Here is a 15444-nt window from a genome sequence, read left to right as displayed (position 1 = left end):
TGTTGTAGTCCTATAGTGGTGGGGATTTGGAGGACAAAACTACAGCATATGGTGGAAGACAGGACATCTAACACTCATGGCCTGCAGGGGAGGGGAGTATAAACTCACTTCTATTACACAGAACTAGCTTTAGGTTTCTTCAGAACATTTTTTTTTTAATTACATTATTTTAGGATCCAATAAGTTGCTCATTTTTATTAGTCTACTATTACTACTTCCTAGGTAAACTAGTATGTTAAGAAACATAAAGTGGAATTACATTATTATTACTTTAGATCGTACTAGATAGATAGTACTTTTAATTTCCTTTTTTTCCTGTAAATCAAGATTGATGCTACACACTAGGCCTGGATGATCCAACAAACCTGGAATTGATTTCTTAAAACCATTTCCTATCACATGGCAAATGTTTTCAGCCCTTGACCAAATTCACTCCTGGTTTGCTGTCTCCCCCAGGTTCTTCCATGAAAGTCTATCTTAGAGAGCTTTAAATAATCAGGTCTACTGTATTCAGCATTTTAATATTATATATATACAAAATAAAGCAGTACAATATCATTTGATTTACCCAAATTTACTGAAAACTGTGTTTTTTTTAGACTGCTTTGTCCTTTTTCCCAGAGAAATAAAGAATATATAAAACTTTGGAGGCATTTTCTGCAGGTCAGGGATTAAACATGCTCTGTAGCTTATAGATATTTGGTAGTAAACACTTGTTTTTGCTATAGCAGTTAATCTTAACATACTGATTAGAATGTGACCTCTTTCAAATACAAGTCTTTTTGTCCTTTTTATTCTCCTCAGTTAAGTCTTTTTTTGGTAGATATGTACATCTCTAAAAATGTGGTATACAATTTAAAAAGTGCTATTTTGCACTAAATCTGGACCAGCCTGTATATTATAATATTTGTTATTTAAAAAGCTACAAACAAGATGAAGTGTAAATAAGTCTATCCACATAGTGAGTAAAACTTTTTTTTTTTTTCAAAAAAATGTTCAAAGAGCATTGTTCAAAGGTTCAAAGGTTCAAAGAGCATGATTAAAAAAATGTCAGTATAAAAGTTTTATTCTATCATGCATAAACTGATGAACAACTGTTACAACATAATACTTTATATACAGATTAAAAAAAAATAGAAATAGGTTTGTAATTGAGTGTTCGCTGGTACAATGATTAGAATAGTGTTCTAGAGGCCCAGACACATTTAGCAATATCTGCTTCCTCAGGGCACATAGGAGGATCATCCTAGGGCCAAAGAATCCAAGGGCTAATAATATTAAATAGTAGTAAATTGTGTCATTGGGTCTGACGTAATAAAGCTTTCCAAGGCTGGGATACATTTTCATCAGTGAAACTGGGTGATCCAGCAAATCTGGAATGGATTTCTAAAGTCCTTTGCTATTTGTTAGCAAATATTTTCAGATCTGGACCAGATCTTCTCCAGGTGTACTGGATTACCCAGGTTCACTGATGAAAGTGTATATTAAGTGTGAGCTTTATTAAATCAGGCTCAGTGTGTGAAGGAATTATAGGGTAAATAAAGTATTTACAGCTTTAAAAGGCTAATGTAAAGAAAAAAGTTATTAAAGAGCACATGCCAGTTTAATCAATGTTTTTTTTTTCCATATTACTATTTCCATATGTATGTGGTCCATACAATGGGGTTGGTTGCTTTGCCTACATAGTTTGGGTTAAGCAGTATCTCCAAACCTTGTGAGGTATGTCCTAATTCTGCATTAGCTTTTAAATATCAAAGTAGCAATAGATAAATTTGAAAGTACACTGTAAACCCTTTAAATACATTGTTTTTAACACATGCTAGTTGGTACAGTTTCCTTTAAGTATATATTATAAAATGTTATATACAATAGATGGAATTACTACCAACAGCATCTCATATCTTCTTTTCACTTTCTTAATTTAGAACGGACTCCTATTAAAATCAACCTTTAGCTTTTCTAAACTTAACAAAGATCTGCTTATGCTTCAAGTAGTAAGAAACAGTTCAGTGAATCTACAGCCATAGATTGTACAGCATAGTTTACTGTAATATGTAATACACTGTACAGCTATAAAGGTAGTGAACTGTTTTATTATATTTAACCCTAAGAGGCTGCCACATTAAGTCCTACCACATCACTGGGAATTGAAGAAAATTCTTTCTAGGTCAGGCCAGAGAAGGGTTACATATTTATTTATAGGCTATGTGAAAGATTAATGAGAACATTAATTGTGGCCTATAAATCCACTACTGTCATATCTCTTGGTTTAAAAAATGGCATAGAAAAAAAGATTAGAAATAAGAGTTCAAAATGATCAGAGGTTATTTTTTTTTATATAGGAGGCCCAGCTTTATATAGGAGGTACCACAGTGAAAGAGTATTATTGTCAAGAAAGTAACATGGCTTATATAAATGACACTGGCTTGCCCCTGTGCAGAACTGGCTTGGAGCCTCTCAGCCGAAATAACTTGGGGCCTCTGTTGGCTGGGGAGGGTCCAGGACCCACATGCATAAGCACTGTTTGCCCTGTGTCTGTCCCTGATCCAGGCACATTTCATAGCGATCAACAAGCATACTGTAACACACTCAGATATCATCTGTATACCCAATGGCCAGTCATTTAGATTCTATGGTGTCAGGAAGATCAGATACATGGGATAAAATTGGTCACCTGACGGATCATCAACTGTATTTACGAACCCCCTTTTACTTATGTATTAAATAACAGCATGCCAACACTAATAGGTAAGTCATCAACCTAATGAGAGATGTGACAGTCTTGATGCATAGAGCTAATGGAGAACCACCAATGTAAGCCCAAAGCTAGATATCCACTTTTCCCAATCAAAAGGCCGGCCTTCTTTAAACACAACTTCTTTAAACACAACTTCCCTAATCACAACTCTACAGAAATTCAGAATTGAAGACTCCCTTTACATATGTGAATTCAGAATTTTAGAATGTCATGGAGACAGATGCAGTGTGAATGCTACAAATCTCAACAACTCTAAAATTAACCCTGGAAGCAGCATGAAACGCATATATGTCAACTAAAACTTTGATGACTTTTTCAAAGTTCCCAATATTTAAATTTTTTTCTGACATTCCTACCTGTTTATGCATATGTGCTAAGCTAAGCAGCCTACCTACAACACATTCTGCTGTCATTCAGGATGTACTTGTAGAACTGACTCTGTCAGTCAGAGTATAGAGAAACTAAAAACTCATAGTCCTACTTGTTAGGGTTGGTGTTTGAGTTGTTGAATACCGGTGTTCACAAAACAAATGAATGTTTTGAAGAAATAGAAATGCTGTTTAGATTCTCCAATTACCCTCTCAAATGCAGAATAGGAGAGTGAAAAAAGGAATTGGCTACTAAAAGCAAGAAGAATAGCACTTTCAGTCATGAGGAGCAATGTAAATATTACCAATGCACTTATAAGACAAGGAACACTGCAATGTTGTTATTATTCTTTGTTAGCTCCCGTCTTACCTTACAATGACTGAGGATTACAATGCCAGAATTTTTGTAGTTTTTCTTTTTCATTCTGTACTTTGGATTTATGCATTCCCATTGTACCTATAATGAAAACAGGCAATAATAAATTGATTATAAATGTAAATCAAAATACTGTTTGTAGGAATTTATCAGAACCAAAGCATTGCATAAATTAAAACACAAGATATTATTCAATGAATTGAATCCTTAGATTTCTCCTCTTTGTTTTCACAGGTGCCCCGAGACTGGGTTTATTGCTCACATTTAGTGACTGTGTTCTGTGGTGTCATGTTTTTGGGATGATGTTTTTAATTGAATCCCCCCACATCTCATGAATGTAAGTAAAGTGGATGTATGAATCCCTAAATACTCTTTAAGCCTAATAAATATATCTTGCTGGCAGTTTGTTTGAATATAGCTCAGTCTTGGAGATCACCTACAATATCCCTGAATGCTTTTACTCCTAAATTGGACTTGATAATACCTAATGATAAGCTAACTTGTATTCTTAACAATACGAGGGGGTGCTGAGAAGTTCCTGGCTTTGCCCCCTTCCAAATGAAATAGAAAAATGACTGTGGGGGCATATGACAGCCTAATATCCTAGTATGTAACTGTGCAAATATCAGGTCTTTGCGATTCCTAAAACTGTTTTTTCTTATAGTGAGAAGCTGTGATGGCAGAGGCACAAGCAAGTTTCATGTCGTTGGAGTTATGGGCCGTCATGAAGTTTTTGTTTCTCCAGGGAAAGTCAGCAAAGAACATTCACACTGAGATGTTACAAACACTAGGGGAGAAGTGTCCTTCCTACAGCACTGTCAAAACCTGGATATCTTGTTTCAAGACTGGGCATTTCACTGTTGAAGATGAGCCCCGCAGTGGGCGCCCCCCAACCCCAACTGTCCCGGCAACCTGCAATGCTGTCCATGAGCTGATTATTCAGGACCGGCGAATATCTGCAAAAAAGATATCCCAGATACTTGACATCACATGGAACCGTGTTGGGTTTGTTATCACCACTATCCTAGACATTCGCAAGCTTTCAGCAAAGTGGGTGCCGAAATGTTTGAACAGTGATCAGAAGAAGGAACGAGTTGAAGCATTTAAAGCCGTTTTGGTCTATTTTGAAGCTGCACAAGACTTTTTGGCTAGGTTAGTGACCGAGGATGAAACCTGGCTCCACATCTATGATCCTGAAACCAAGGAACAGTCAAAGGAATGGCGCCACAGCACGTCCCCACAGCCAGAAGTTCCAAACCTAGAAATCAGCCAAAAAAGTAATGGCATCCGTTTTCTGAGACAAAGACAGTATTCTGTTGATGGACTACCTACTTTTAGGGCTCTAGTATCACTGGACAGTATTATGCTAACCTCCTGGACCAGCTGAAGGAGGCGTGGAAAGTTGACCAAAAGGATCCTTTTTTGCAGGACAAAGCACCTGCGCACATGTCCAACGTTGTGGCTGCCAAATTGAACACCCTGGGTTTCCAATTGGTCCACCATTCTCCCTACTCACCTGACCTGGCACCTTCAGACTATTACCTGTTCCCGAATTTGAGGAAACACCTGAATGGGCAACATTTTGAGGACATTTCCGAGGTCAAAGATGCTGCTGAGAGCTGGTTTGTGGCCCAACCAAAGGACTTTTATTTAAACGGTCTGGAAAAGCTGCAACTACGCTGTACCAAGTGCATCAGTCTCAGGGGGGAATATGTTGAATAAATGTGTTATTTCATAACTCTGGCTCTCTTCTTTTTGGGCAAAGCCAGGAACTTCTCAGCACCCCCTTTTACTATGTCAAAGTTTAATGATACTTGGGGTTTTTGAATTGGATATTTAGCTCCTCCTATAAATTTTTAATCTCTTTGTTTTTCACCTTGTAAATATGAAACAGTCAAATTCATCAGGACTACTAATTTGACAGTATTGCTCCTGATCTGGCATATTTGTAATAACTGGACCATTAAGATGGTTCTTCTCAACTCTTCCAACTCAAAACTGCCTATCGATGCTTAAGTGTTTATACCATGTTATTTCCCTTTGGTACTTATTTGACTTTTATTTATTTTTTGTATTCCCCTCATGCCTATTTAATTTTCCCCTTTTACTAAAGCAGACTTTCACCAAACATCTACAACATTAAAACCATTAAAACATTAGCCCCTGTCATAAGGTGGGATATATTAGGTAGTAGGTGACCAGTCCGGAAAATATTGCGTAGGAAACAAGAAAAATGGGCAAAAAAAAATCTGTGCAAGTTTGACAAAAGACAAATTGTGATAGTTTGATGACTGGATTAGAGCATTCAAACAGCAGGTCTTATGGACTATTGCTGATATGGCAATGGCTTCTAACAAACCTGGACCAAGGCAGGACAACTGGTGAACCAGCAAAAGAATAATTGGTCCCCAACGCTCAATGATGCAAGTGGGAGTAAGGGGAAGGTTAGCAGTCTGGTCTGATCCTACAAAGGCTGCAGTAGCACAAATTGCTGAAATACCCAACATTGTATCAGAATACAAAATGGGACTGATTTATTAAAGCTCTCTAAGACAGGAAACATTTTCGTCAGTGAAGCTGGGTGATACGGCAAACCTGGAATAGATTTTCTAGTTGCTAGCAAATGTTTTGAATCCTGAACCAGATTTATTCCAGGTTTGCTCGACCACCCAGCTTCACTGATGAAAGTGTATCCTCTCCAGCCTTGGAGAGCTTTAAAATCAGACCCAGTGCTTTTTAAATCAGACCCAGTGCATCAAAGCTCACTAGACATGGGGCTGTATAGCTACAGACCAGTTAGTATGTCTATGCCATTCCTTGTCCACTGCTGAAAGTGCTGATAAAGGGCACATGAGCGCTCAAACCATCCTCCAAATACAGTCATACTGGTTACAGGATTATACCTGCATTATATTTGTGCATGTGTGGGTTGAGCGTAGGTAAACAAGATTCCCATGAATCATTGCACTGTGATTTCTGCCTTTGATGGGTCAATGAAAAAGATCTTAAGTTAACATGCTGCAATAATATGTTGATTACTGTTACATATTTGAGAACAGGTAATTGCTGGATCATTTGCTCCACTGGGGAAATAATTGCATTGGGGTTGATTTACAATTCTGTTTAGGCTGTAAATGTAGCAAACTGGATTACCACCTGCAAAGAATAAATTACCTAGTATATTGAATTAGGTTTTGCTGACATCAGCTATCCTATTTTTTATACATAAACCCATTGCTTTTATAGTTAAAAAAAAATTAAATATGCAAATCTTAAGATTTATGTTATGCTATTCACAGTCTCAGAAGTCTTTAATAAATTACATATTTATTATTAATAATAATAATAATAATAATAATAAAAATAATATTATTAATAATAATGATAATAATAATAATAATAAATAACATATTTTAGGCCAATATCATATGATTAACATCATATAATAATGAATAATGACTTTCTTCATAATAAAAAGGTTAGTGATTCAGATTAGTGATTCAGTATGTGCTTTACTGTCTGGGATTCCCTTGCTACACCTGGCATGCTGAAAGTCAATTAGTTTTCAAAAAGGACATTTTGTCCTACATTACTTCTTCACAAATCACAGCTGCCAATTTCCCCTTTTGCCCCAAAGCTCAATTATCGGTCTTGTGTAATGGATTTTCTGACTGAGGTAGCAGACAGACATGACAAACATGTATCAGGGAAATTCTAAGCCAGCTGTTCCTTTAACCTCAAGAGAGACTCTCTCTACCTTCAGTACACCATGTACGTACTGCTTACGCTAAACCACATTGCCAGATTGTCATTGTTATCTGTAACATCACACATTGATTTTGATTTACTTAGGGAGCACAAAATCTTCACTTAGATTACTGAATAAAGTGAAGTTGTGCTCAGATGATTACTCTACTGTGGGGATCACTGTGGGAAATGGGGGGCTACACACACAGAAAAAGACACCTAATGGGTAATCTGTCATCCCTTTGCTGGTTATTGTTTTTTGGAGTCATTGCCGAGGTTAGGAGACATGTTCTTTGACTGGACCAGAAGACAAAGCTAGTGGCCAGCAACCCAGCAGTAGAGGAGGAGGAAAGAGGGCAGTACTCATTCTATGTACAATGCATGGATAACAGTAGACCTCTGATCATCCCTCTACCAAAGGACCTGTGTCAGGCTGTCCTATCTAAACTTGTCATTTGTCTCATGATAGAGCTTGTTAGGACCTTAGCGGAAGGATTCAAAGCTTTGCCTGGTGCCCACTGATTTCTAGTTATGCTACTGGTTGTGCTGACTTGCAATTCAATGAAAAATATATTTTTAAGTTTTAGGTGTCAGATGTTTTTATATTTCCTTGCACTATCCCAAACCAAAAAAGGCTATACAGCTGTTTATCCCTTAACTCCTAGGCCCAGGCAGTTGAAGAACCTATCCTCTTTGCCTTATTAAAAAAAAAGGCATTAAACTGTCTCTGGTACATTTGTCACTTATATCTCCTGAACCTGAAATATTCATTGGTTTGAGTTAATCTGTAATATGAAGTGGTCAAGTGAAAATAATGATAACTGGGGTTTATAAATATTTAGTTAAAAATGAATATTTGTGTAGCTGCATTTAATATATTGATATGTAAGGCAAATCTAATACACATGATTGATTAAATGACAACTAAAAGCTCCTGTATGATGGTAAACAAACATTAACAGAAATTATTTCAAACATTTCTTTGACAAACTAACAGGTTTCAATATCCATCTAACATCCAATACATTATACCCACCCTCTTATAATAACAACATGGTAACATATGGTTATCTTACCTGCCTTCCTTCCATTGCACCTCTCATCTCCTTGAACGTTGTAGTGAACTCTCCAATAAAGTCATGTTTTCCATTAGAGTCCCAGTCCCAGACTATACACTGAAAATAAAAAATATTGACATAAGGTCCCATAGTAGTATACATGCATGATCCAATACTTGTTCAACTGCATAAGTTCAAGTAGTTAGCAAGAGTCTATTAGTCTGGGGAAATATATTTCTTCTCTAGGAGAACTCTACACATTGTTTGGAATGACTGACAATATAAATGCCATGAGGATTCACGTCTGTTATTGTGGAGAGGTATAAAAAGGTAAAGGTATCTAAAAGGTACATAGAAAAGATCAGACAAACAATGTACAGTAAATATAGTTATAGTAAATAAATGGTGGCACAGGTTGCAGCAGCTGTTAAGTTTTTGAGGAGTAGAGTGTTATCTAATCATGTGTATATATAATTATGTAACATACAGTTTGAAACAGTTGGTTTGTTGTCAAACACAATATGTTGCATATGTGTTAAAATGCATGGATTCTCATCATCAAGTATGTGGGTAGAATCACAAGACACTTTGTGTTTCAGGAATGGTATTTGTTTACTCCTAATGGGTCATGCTGACTATTTAGCTCCCAATCTACTGAGTGGAAAGTACAACCTGTAATCTATTTTTTGCAATTGAGACATCTGTGTTTAATAAGTAGACATGTTGTCCCTAACTTTGCCTAGTTATAGTTTTACAACCAGTGTTACTATAGATACAAAACAAGTATTTCAATCTGTCCTGTGTTGCCACACATTTTTGCCACCCTATATACAAATGAGATTAATTCCGAAAAACCTAGGTAACAAGAACTACAAAAGCTCACTCAGGTAATTACAATGCAAAAGAATGAGCTCCAACAATATACCTGTATACTGTGTCCCTATAGAAAAAAAAAAAGTATCTGTCATTACATTTTGTATTAGCACAAGCAGCAACAAATGAAACAATGTACATGTACATGCTTGCCAAAGCATGCATATTTGAATATGTGCTAACATTCCTGCAGCAAAGATTGTAAAATAAATACAATTACACCAAACAATCCCTTAGTTTGTATCATATTTTTACCATCACAGACATCTGGTAAATTATGTGATAGACATCCCATAATATTTCAGATTTACAATCAAATTACACCATAAGAACAAATGCATATCACAGTGCCAGTCTACACCAGGCACTTTATGAAATGTTTAACATACCGATTCCTGCTGCATTTGCATTTAAAACAATGGAGGCTTTTACTGGCACTCATAGGCATTTTTAGCAGGACTTCTGGAATCTGGAAGCCTTCTTTAATAAGGGGTTCCACAGATGTCTGTTAATCCACCCTTGGGAATGAACAGGGGCACATATTACCCTTTACATATTCCCTGAAAGGGAATAATATACTTATTAAATAATGAGACCAGATTTTAACATGAAAAATGTTTTATTTTTATTATATGTACGTGATTGGTGTAACTGTACTTACTTACTTTTATTACAGACTATCCCACCATGAAAGGAAGATTCCCACAGCTGCACTCTGACAAGAACACAGCCGTGGGACCCCCATACACTAGAGGGCAAATGACGACAAGTCTGCCAATTAACCTCTAGTGCTGATTGGCTGAAAAAAGGTAAACCCTGATGACACTTGAGCCATATGACAAGTACAAGTTTCTGATTAGAAGAGATATTACCGCATCCTGAAACAGTTGGCCTACATTATGTTCTTTTGAGGCCCATCACTCCCTCTTTGGACAATTGCAAGATCCAATATGGCAGACTGCCATTCATGTGCAGGAATTCATAAAATTTGATGTTACCACTCCATTAACTGTTTCAGGGAAAGACTCTAAACTGCTTACTGATACGTTCATAAGCTATATGTCTCCACCCATTTGGGACTATCCACTATACGTCATCTTGGCCATATACTAGTTAGAAATTTCCTTTTTAAGTCAGAACACTTTCTTGATACCAAAGTTGCTCTCTGCTGTCATTGCTACAATAAGTCTTTCACTGATTGGAAACGTCTCCTCCTTGATTGATCTCACCCTGGAGACCCTTACAACTTATGGTATTTGTAGAGTTGTGATTTTGGTTGTATGTTGAAGATTTTAAAAAAAGTTTACCATTTCTCAAAAACTAACTCTGTTTTAGTGTTCTTTTTCAGGGAAGCTTCCACCCACACCATCATTAACAGGTATTGTAATTTGTCCAAAATATGTGTAATGTGGGAGAGGATGGTGAGATTCAGTATTTGAATATTGCCATGCAACTAACCTAAATAGCACTTGATTAGGATGAGATACATATACTTGTGCTCGGAAGACAGCAAAAACGTTTGCCAAGTGAAAGGAAATTTGTTGACAATTTATCTCGTGTGTTTCCAAGAAAGTCCTTGACAATGGCTTTGAATGATAACCAAGCATTCTTTTTGACTTCTGACATTGTCCTGATGAAATGTTCATCTTTGATGAGCTGCCGAATCTGTGTACCATCAAACACACTGGCCTTTATTTTTTCAAATGACAGGCTAGGAAATGCCAAAATGAGGTACTTGAACCAGTCTCCTTCAGTTGGCAAAGCTTTAACGAACTGCTTCATCAGACCCAGTTTCATGTTCAGTGGCAGGAATATAATATTCTTTCTATCAACAGGTGGCTCATGTAGAATGTTTGGATCACCTGGTTTTAGGGCAGATCTTGGAGGCCAATTCCTTTCCACCCAATGCCTCTCACGAGCTCTGCTGTCCCACATGCACAGATAACAGGGATACTTGGTGTATCCACGTTGCTGACCAAGAAGGAAGCATACCATTTTAAGGTCAACACAGATGACATAATTGTGTTGGTGATATTGCAACAACTCAATGACTCTCTTTATGTCTTCATATTTTTTACAAAGAGAAACTGAATGACCAATTGGGACTGACCCAAATATATTGCCATTGTGAAGGAGGACACATTTTAGGCTCCACTTTGAGCTATTGATGAATAGTCGCTATTCAATTGAGTTATAAAATATAATTCCCAATTCCTCCATTAAACCAGGTATGTTATGGCAATACCCAAAGCCACTGTCAGTTCTAAAGTACTGCAGAAATGCAATTTCCCTGGTTCGAAAGTATGATACCTTCATTCCTTTTTCAAGTAGGTTTTTCTCATGCAGTCCTGATGCTAGGAGTTCTGAAGTCTTTTTCAATAGTCCCAAACCACGTGCCAAACCACTCAACTCATGCTGATCCAATTCCTTACGAACAGAGTCCTCTTCAATTTTAAACTCTTCATCATTGTTGTCACCTAGTTCATCACCATAATCATGTTCTTCAAGAGAGGGTAGTGTAATCAAAACCGGCACTGGGATTTCATCTGAATGAGCCACTGGGTGTATAGCTGATGGTAGACTAGGATAATCTATGTTACATTTATTTTTCCTGGTATATCCTGAAGTTTTCATTATACAAAAGGACCAGCCACTGAAATGATCTCCTGGCTCTCGACAGACCATAGGTATACCAAATGGCATCTTATCATATGTTCCCCTTACGAGGGGCTGAAGACCTATTTTGATCACCAAGTTCATTTTTTAAATATGCCAAATAGGCTTGCTTTACAAATGTGCTGATGTTCGCCCCTTGACTGGGAATGGTAAAACTGCCACAGATATAACAAAAAAAATCAGGGTTGTTTAGGAATTTATGACGAGAAACAGCAGAGCCAGACATGATCTGAAAGAAAGGAAATATGTGTGTAAGTAGAAAAATAAATTTTCCTTATTCACTACATAGAGATGCGCACAACCTCTGACCGCACTGTCTTGCGTGTAAATGAATAGCCTATACAAATCCACGCTATAGTAATCACATTAATATAAGCAGTAGAAAAAAACCTGACGTGATAGAAGAAAACTAACCACTTTCAGAATCAGCATACAAGTCAACAAAATATTTGTTCAAAATTGTTTTCCAGCGTTATTGAATATTCCAAGGTATCACCAACTGCGTCCTTCTCTTCCTCATTCTGATCTGCAGCCATCTTGACTGTCTGGGGCGGGATGATGTAACTCCCATGCACTTATATTATTCAGTCCTGACAATCACAGGGGGAATCAGGTTGTATGGGGTATTTAGGAAAGTAAGAATGCTTATTGAGAAGGACATTGTCTGTCAACTTCTGCAATAAAGCTCTAAATGGTTGCGGATTTTTAAATGTAAACCTATTTTTGCTATAATATTAAAGATGTAAATTCCTCATTGAAAGTAAATAGACGAGTATTTCAGACCTACTGTTTTAGCTTGAGTACTCTGCATCCTACCTTCTATGTACTATAGAAAAATTACAATAAAAAAAACAAATTCTGCTAAATGAAAATTCTTTTTGAAAGTGGGGGTTTATGCCCTCATGTATGATCTAGTAACTTTTTAATAGTCTTCCTGGTATTTAAAAGATCATGGGGACACAAGAGTTGCCATCCTTTCCTCCTGTTGTCTAGCAATTTCATTTTGTGATTGTATCTGGACATTTTTCACTGCACTCACCACAGGAAACATAGATTTAGGTACACAATTTGATTATACCCAACATCAAGTTTATCAGGAGTGCATTTCAAACTTGTTTTGCAAACTGTTCGTATTTGCTATTTATTGGTTTCATCATTAAAAGGCATAGAAAATCATTTGTTGTCAACCGTCCTTGGACATTCAGGTTAATATTTCCTAGAAAATTTAACCTTAAACATATTAATTTTTTAAGCTTTGTTCTGTGTAATCTACAGCTTTTTTGAATTTGAAACAATTTATTTTTTATTTTAAACCTAATATATATTTATTCTAACTATTTAAACTTATCTGGGATGTCTTAAGTCATTTCCTACACTATCTAGCAAACTAAACGTTTAATCCATTGTTTACTATCCTATTGCTAGTGGATAACTACTGAAAATGTAATTAACTGACTTATATCAGCTGCTCCCCTGAACATGTTAATAATAATTTTTTTTTTACATAAAATTATATATATTTTTACCCTTGCATCCCAAACCAGCACTAGTACAGTGGTTTTAATTTTATCCACAATCAGTAATAAATTCAGTATGTCCTGAAAAAAGCTAAAAATGTATAGTATCAATAAACTTTCACCATGCAATCCACAGACCTCTATTCAGTCCAGGAGGTAGAAGAGGTATGCACCCAATAACAGCTGGCATGTCCAGAAGGAAGGACACTAGCAATAAAAATTGGCTGCATAAATAAAGGTACAGCTGCTGTCTATTTTATTTAAAAATATGTTAAAGAAGTAAATAGTAAACTGAAAAAGACAAAAAAAAATCCAAAATAGCTACAAGTATGTTGGTCCATGTTGCCTAAAACTTGCAATATTTCACACATAATAAAATGATTGGTTGTTGTGATTCATAAAACAGGGTTGTACAACACAAGAGGACAGGCCAAAATTTGAAAACTGGATTACTTAACTCTTTTAAGGTCTTCATAACATGGAATCTTACTCACTAATGATGACCCTCAATCAAATGGCAACAATCCCATGTTAGGTAATGTTTTGATTGCAATAATTTACAGCAACAAAATGTACTGTCACTGTTACTGAACTACACCTAGGTAAATATCTAGGTTCAGGGATTATACAATTTATGCTGATTTACTATTAAAACATAAACATAGGACAATATGCAAAAACAAAGAAGACCCCACCTAAGATCAGAAGAAACTAAAAATGGCTAAAACTGGCATGAGATTTGAAAACTGAACTTAACAGCTCAGTTTAGCTGGATCCAACCCACTCATGATTAATTGCCTTTCTGCATTTTCGTTGGGGGACAGCAGTAGCCACCTATGTAATTTATCATAAACTTTCAAGTGATAAGGCTGTACAGGGATATATCATTTATACGCAGTCACAATGAATGAGGAAAAGCAGCCATCACTCCTGTATTCTACAAAAATCAATCAATTTCAAGCAGACATCTCCAGAGTAAGACAGGATAAAAAAATTGTTATGAGTACAATAGGGACCCATTTCAGTTCATCCCAGAAAGCTGAACTGATCTATTATGTGCTGGTTAACAAGGTATGAAGGGCATAAATCCTACCTGCACATTATTTCCTGTGTTTTTAACACAGATCTTGAAAAGGTTAAGTCAGAATTATATGCTCATCCTCATGTACTAAGTACAAATCATTCCCTCTTGCATGAATAATTTTTTATATGAACATGAAAAGGGCTATTTTTAATCAGAACCATCTGGATAGTCTTACACACCTGTACACATAAAATCACAGATTCTCCAGAGATCATTTTCTTTTCTCTTATTAGGAAAAACAGAGAACAGCTTTACGGAGGCAGTTTACATTTGGTACAAGGGTTGCAAGCTAACATAATGTCATAGGCAATAAATTATTGGTAGACCATCAGTCAGAGCTACTAAGCATCATTGGTCATTCTAAAAAGTGAAAAAGAAGGGAATTGTTTACCTTTTTGGTATGTTTTCTGGCAATGATTGATATTATTATACAATTCTGTCTTTGTTAAGTAGATTTATAAATCTTTTTTAGGGTTAGGCATGTGCAATGAAAATCAAATGAAAGGTCCATTTTTTCAGAATAAATGAAACTCAACCTTGAGAGCTTGTAGGTGTTTTGGGCATTGAAAGGAACATAAATTCATAAGAATCAGAATGCTAAGCTTTGAAACGATTTCCTTATTTGAGAGTCATCCAGGCTTAGACAGTGAAGTCTTTTGAAAGGTTTGCTTAAAGATTATGCAGCTTGTGTAGAGAAAACCTTTTTCCAGTTTGAAATAAAATCAGTGCCACGTATAATATAAAAGAACATATCTTAAGCATCCCTTGCCTTTTTGTTACCTTTAAAATGATTATTTGATAGAAACAAGCAGCCGCATCTAAAGGGTGTTGTGAAAGTTTATTTCATAAGTACATTTATATATGAGCAGGAAAAGAAAGTGTGTATCAAAATCTACTTCTGAGGCCTCTAAAAAAACAAAGTATATGCTGATTAACCCAATTGATAAGCAAATCATTTACATTCAGAAATCAAACAGAATTTGTAAA

At 36.2% G+C, this 15444-nt stretch overlaps 1 protein-coding gene across 1 annotated transcript in view; it reads right to left on the bottom strand.

The window, feature by feature from the left end:
* CPNE4 (copine 4) overlaps positions 1-15444 on the bottom strand; it is a 214579-nt gene that overhangs the window by 36908 nt on the left and 162227 nt on the right. The window contains exons 8-9 of the mRNA XM_072412320.1: positions 8326-8424; positions 3497-3583 (exon numbers count right to left, since the gene is read on the bottom strand). Of these exons, the coding sequence (XP_072268421.1) occupies positions 3497-3583; positions 8326-8424 (186 nt within the window). The remainder of the gene's footprint in view (positions 1-3496; positions 3584-8325; positions 8425-15444) is intronic.

The sequence above is a fragment of the Pyxicephalus adspersus genome, chromosome 5, assembly GCF_032062135.1.
Source record: "Pyxicephalus adspersus chromosome 5, UCB_Pads_2.0, whole genome shotgun sequence".
Classification (NCBI taxonomy): domain Eukaryota; kingdom Metazoa; phylum Chordata; class Amphibia; order Anura; family Pyxicephalidae; genus Pyxicephalus; species Pyxicephalus adspersus.
The sequence above is the reverse complement of the archived record's forward strand: the minus strand, read 5'-3'. Positions and strand labels throughout refer to the sequence as shown.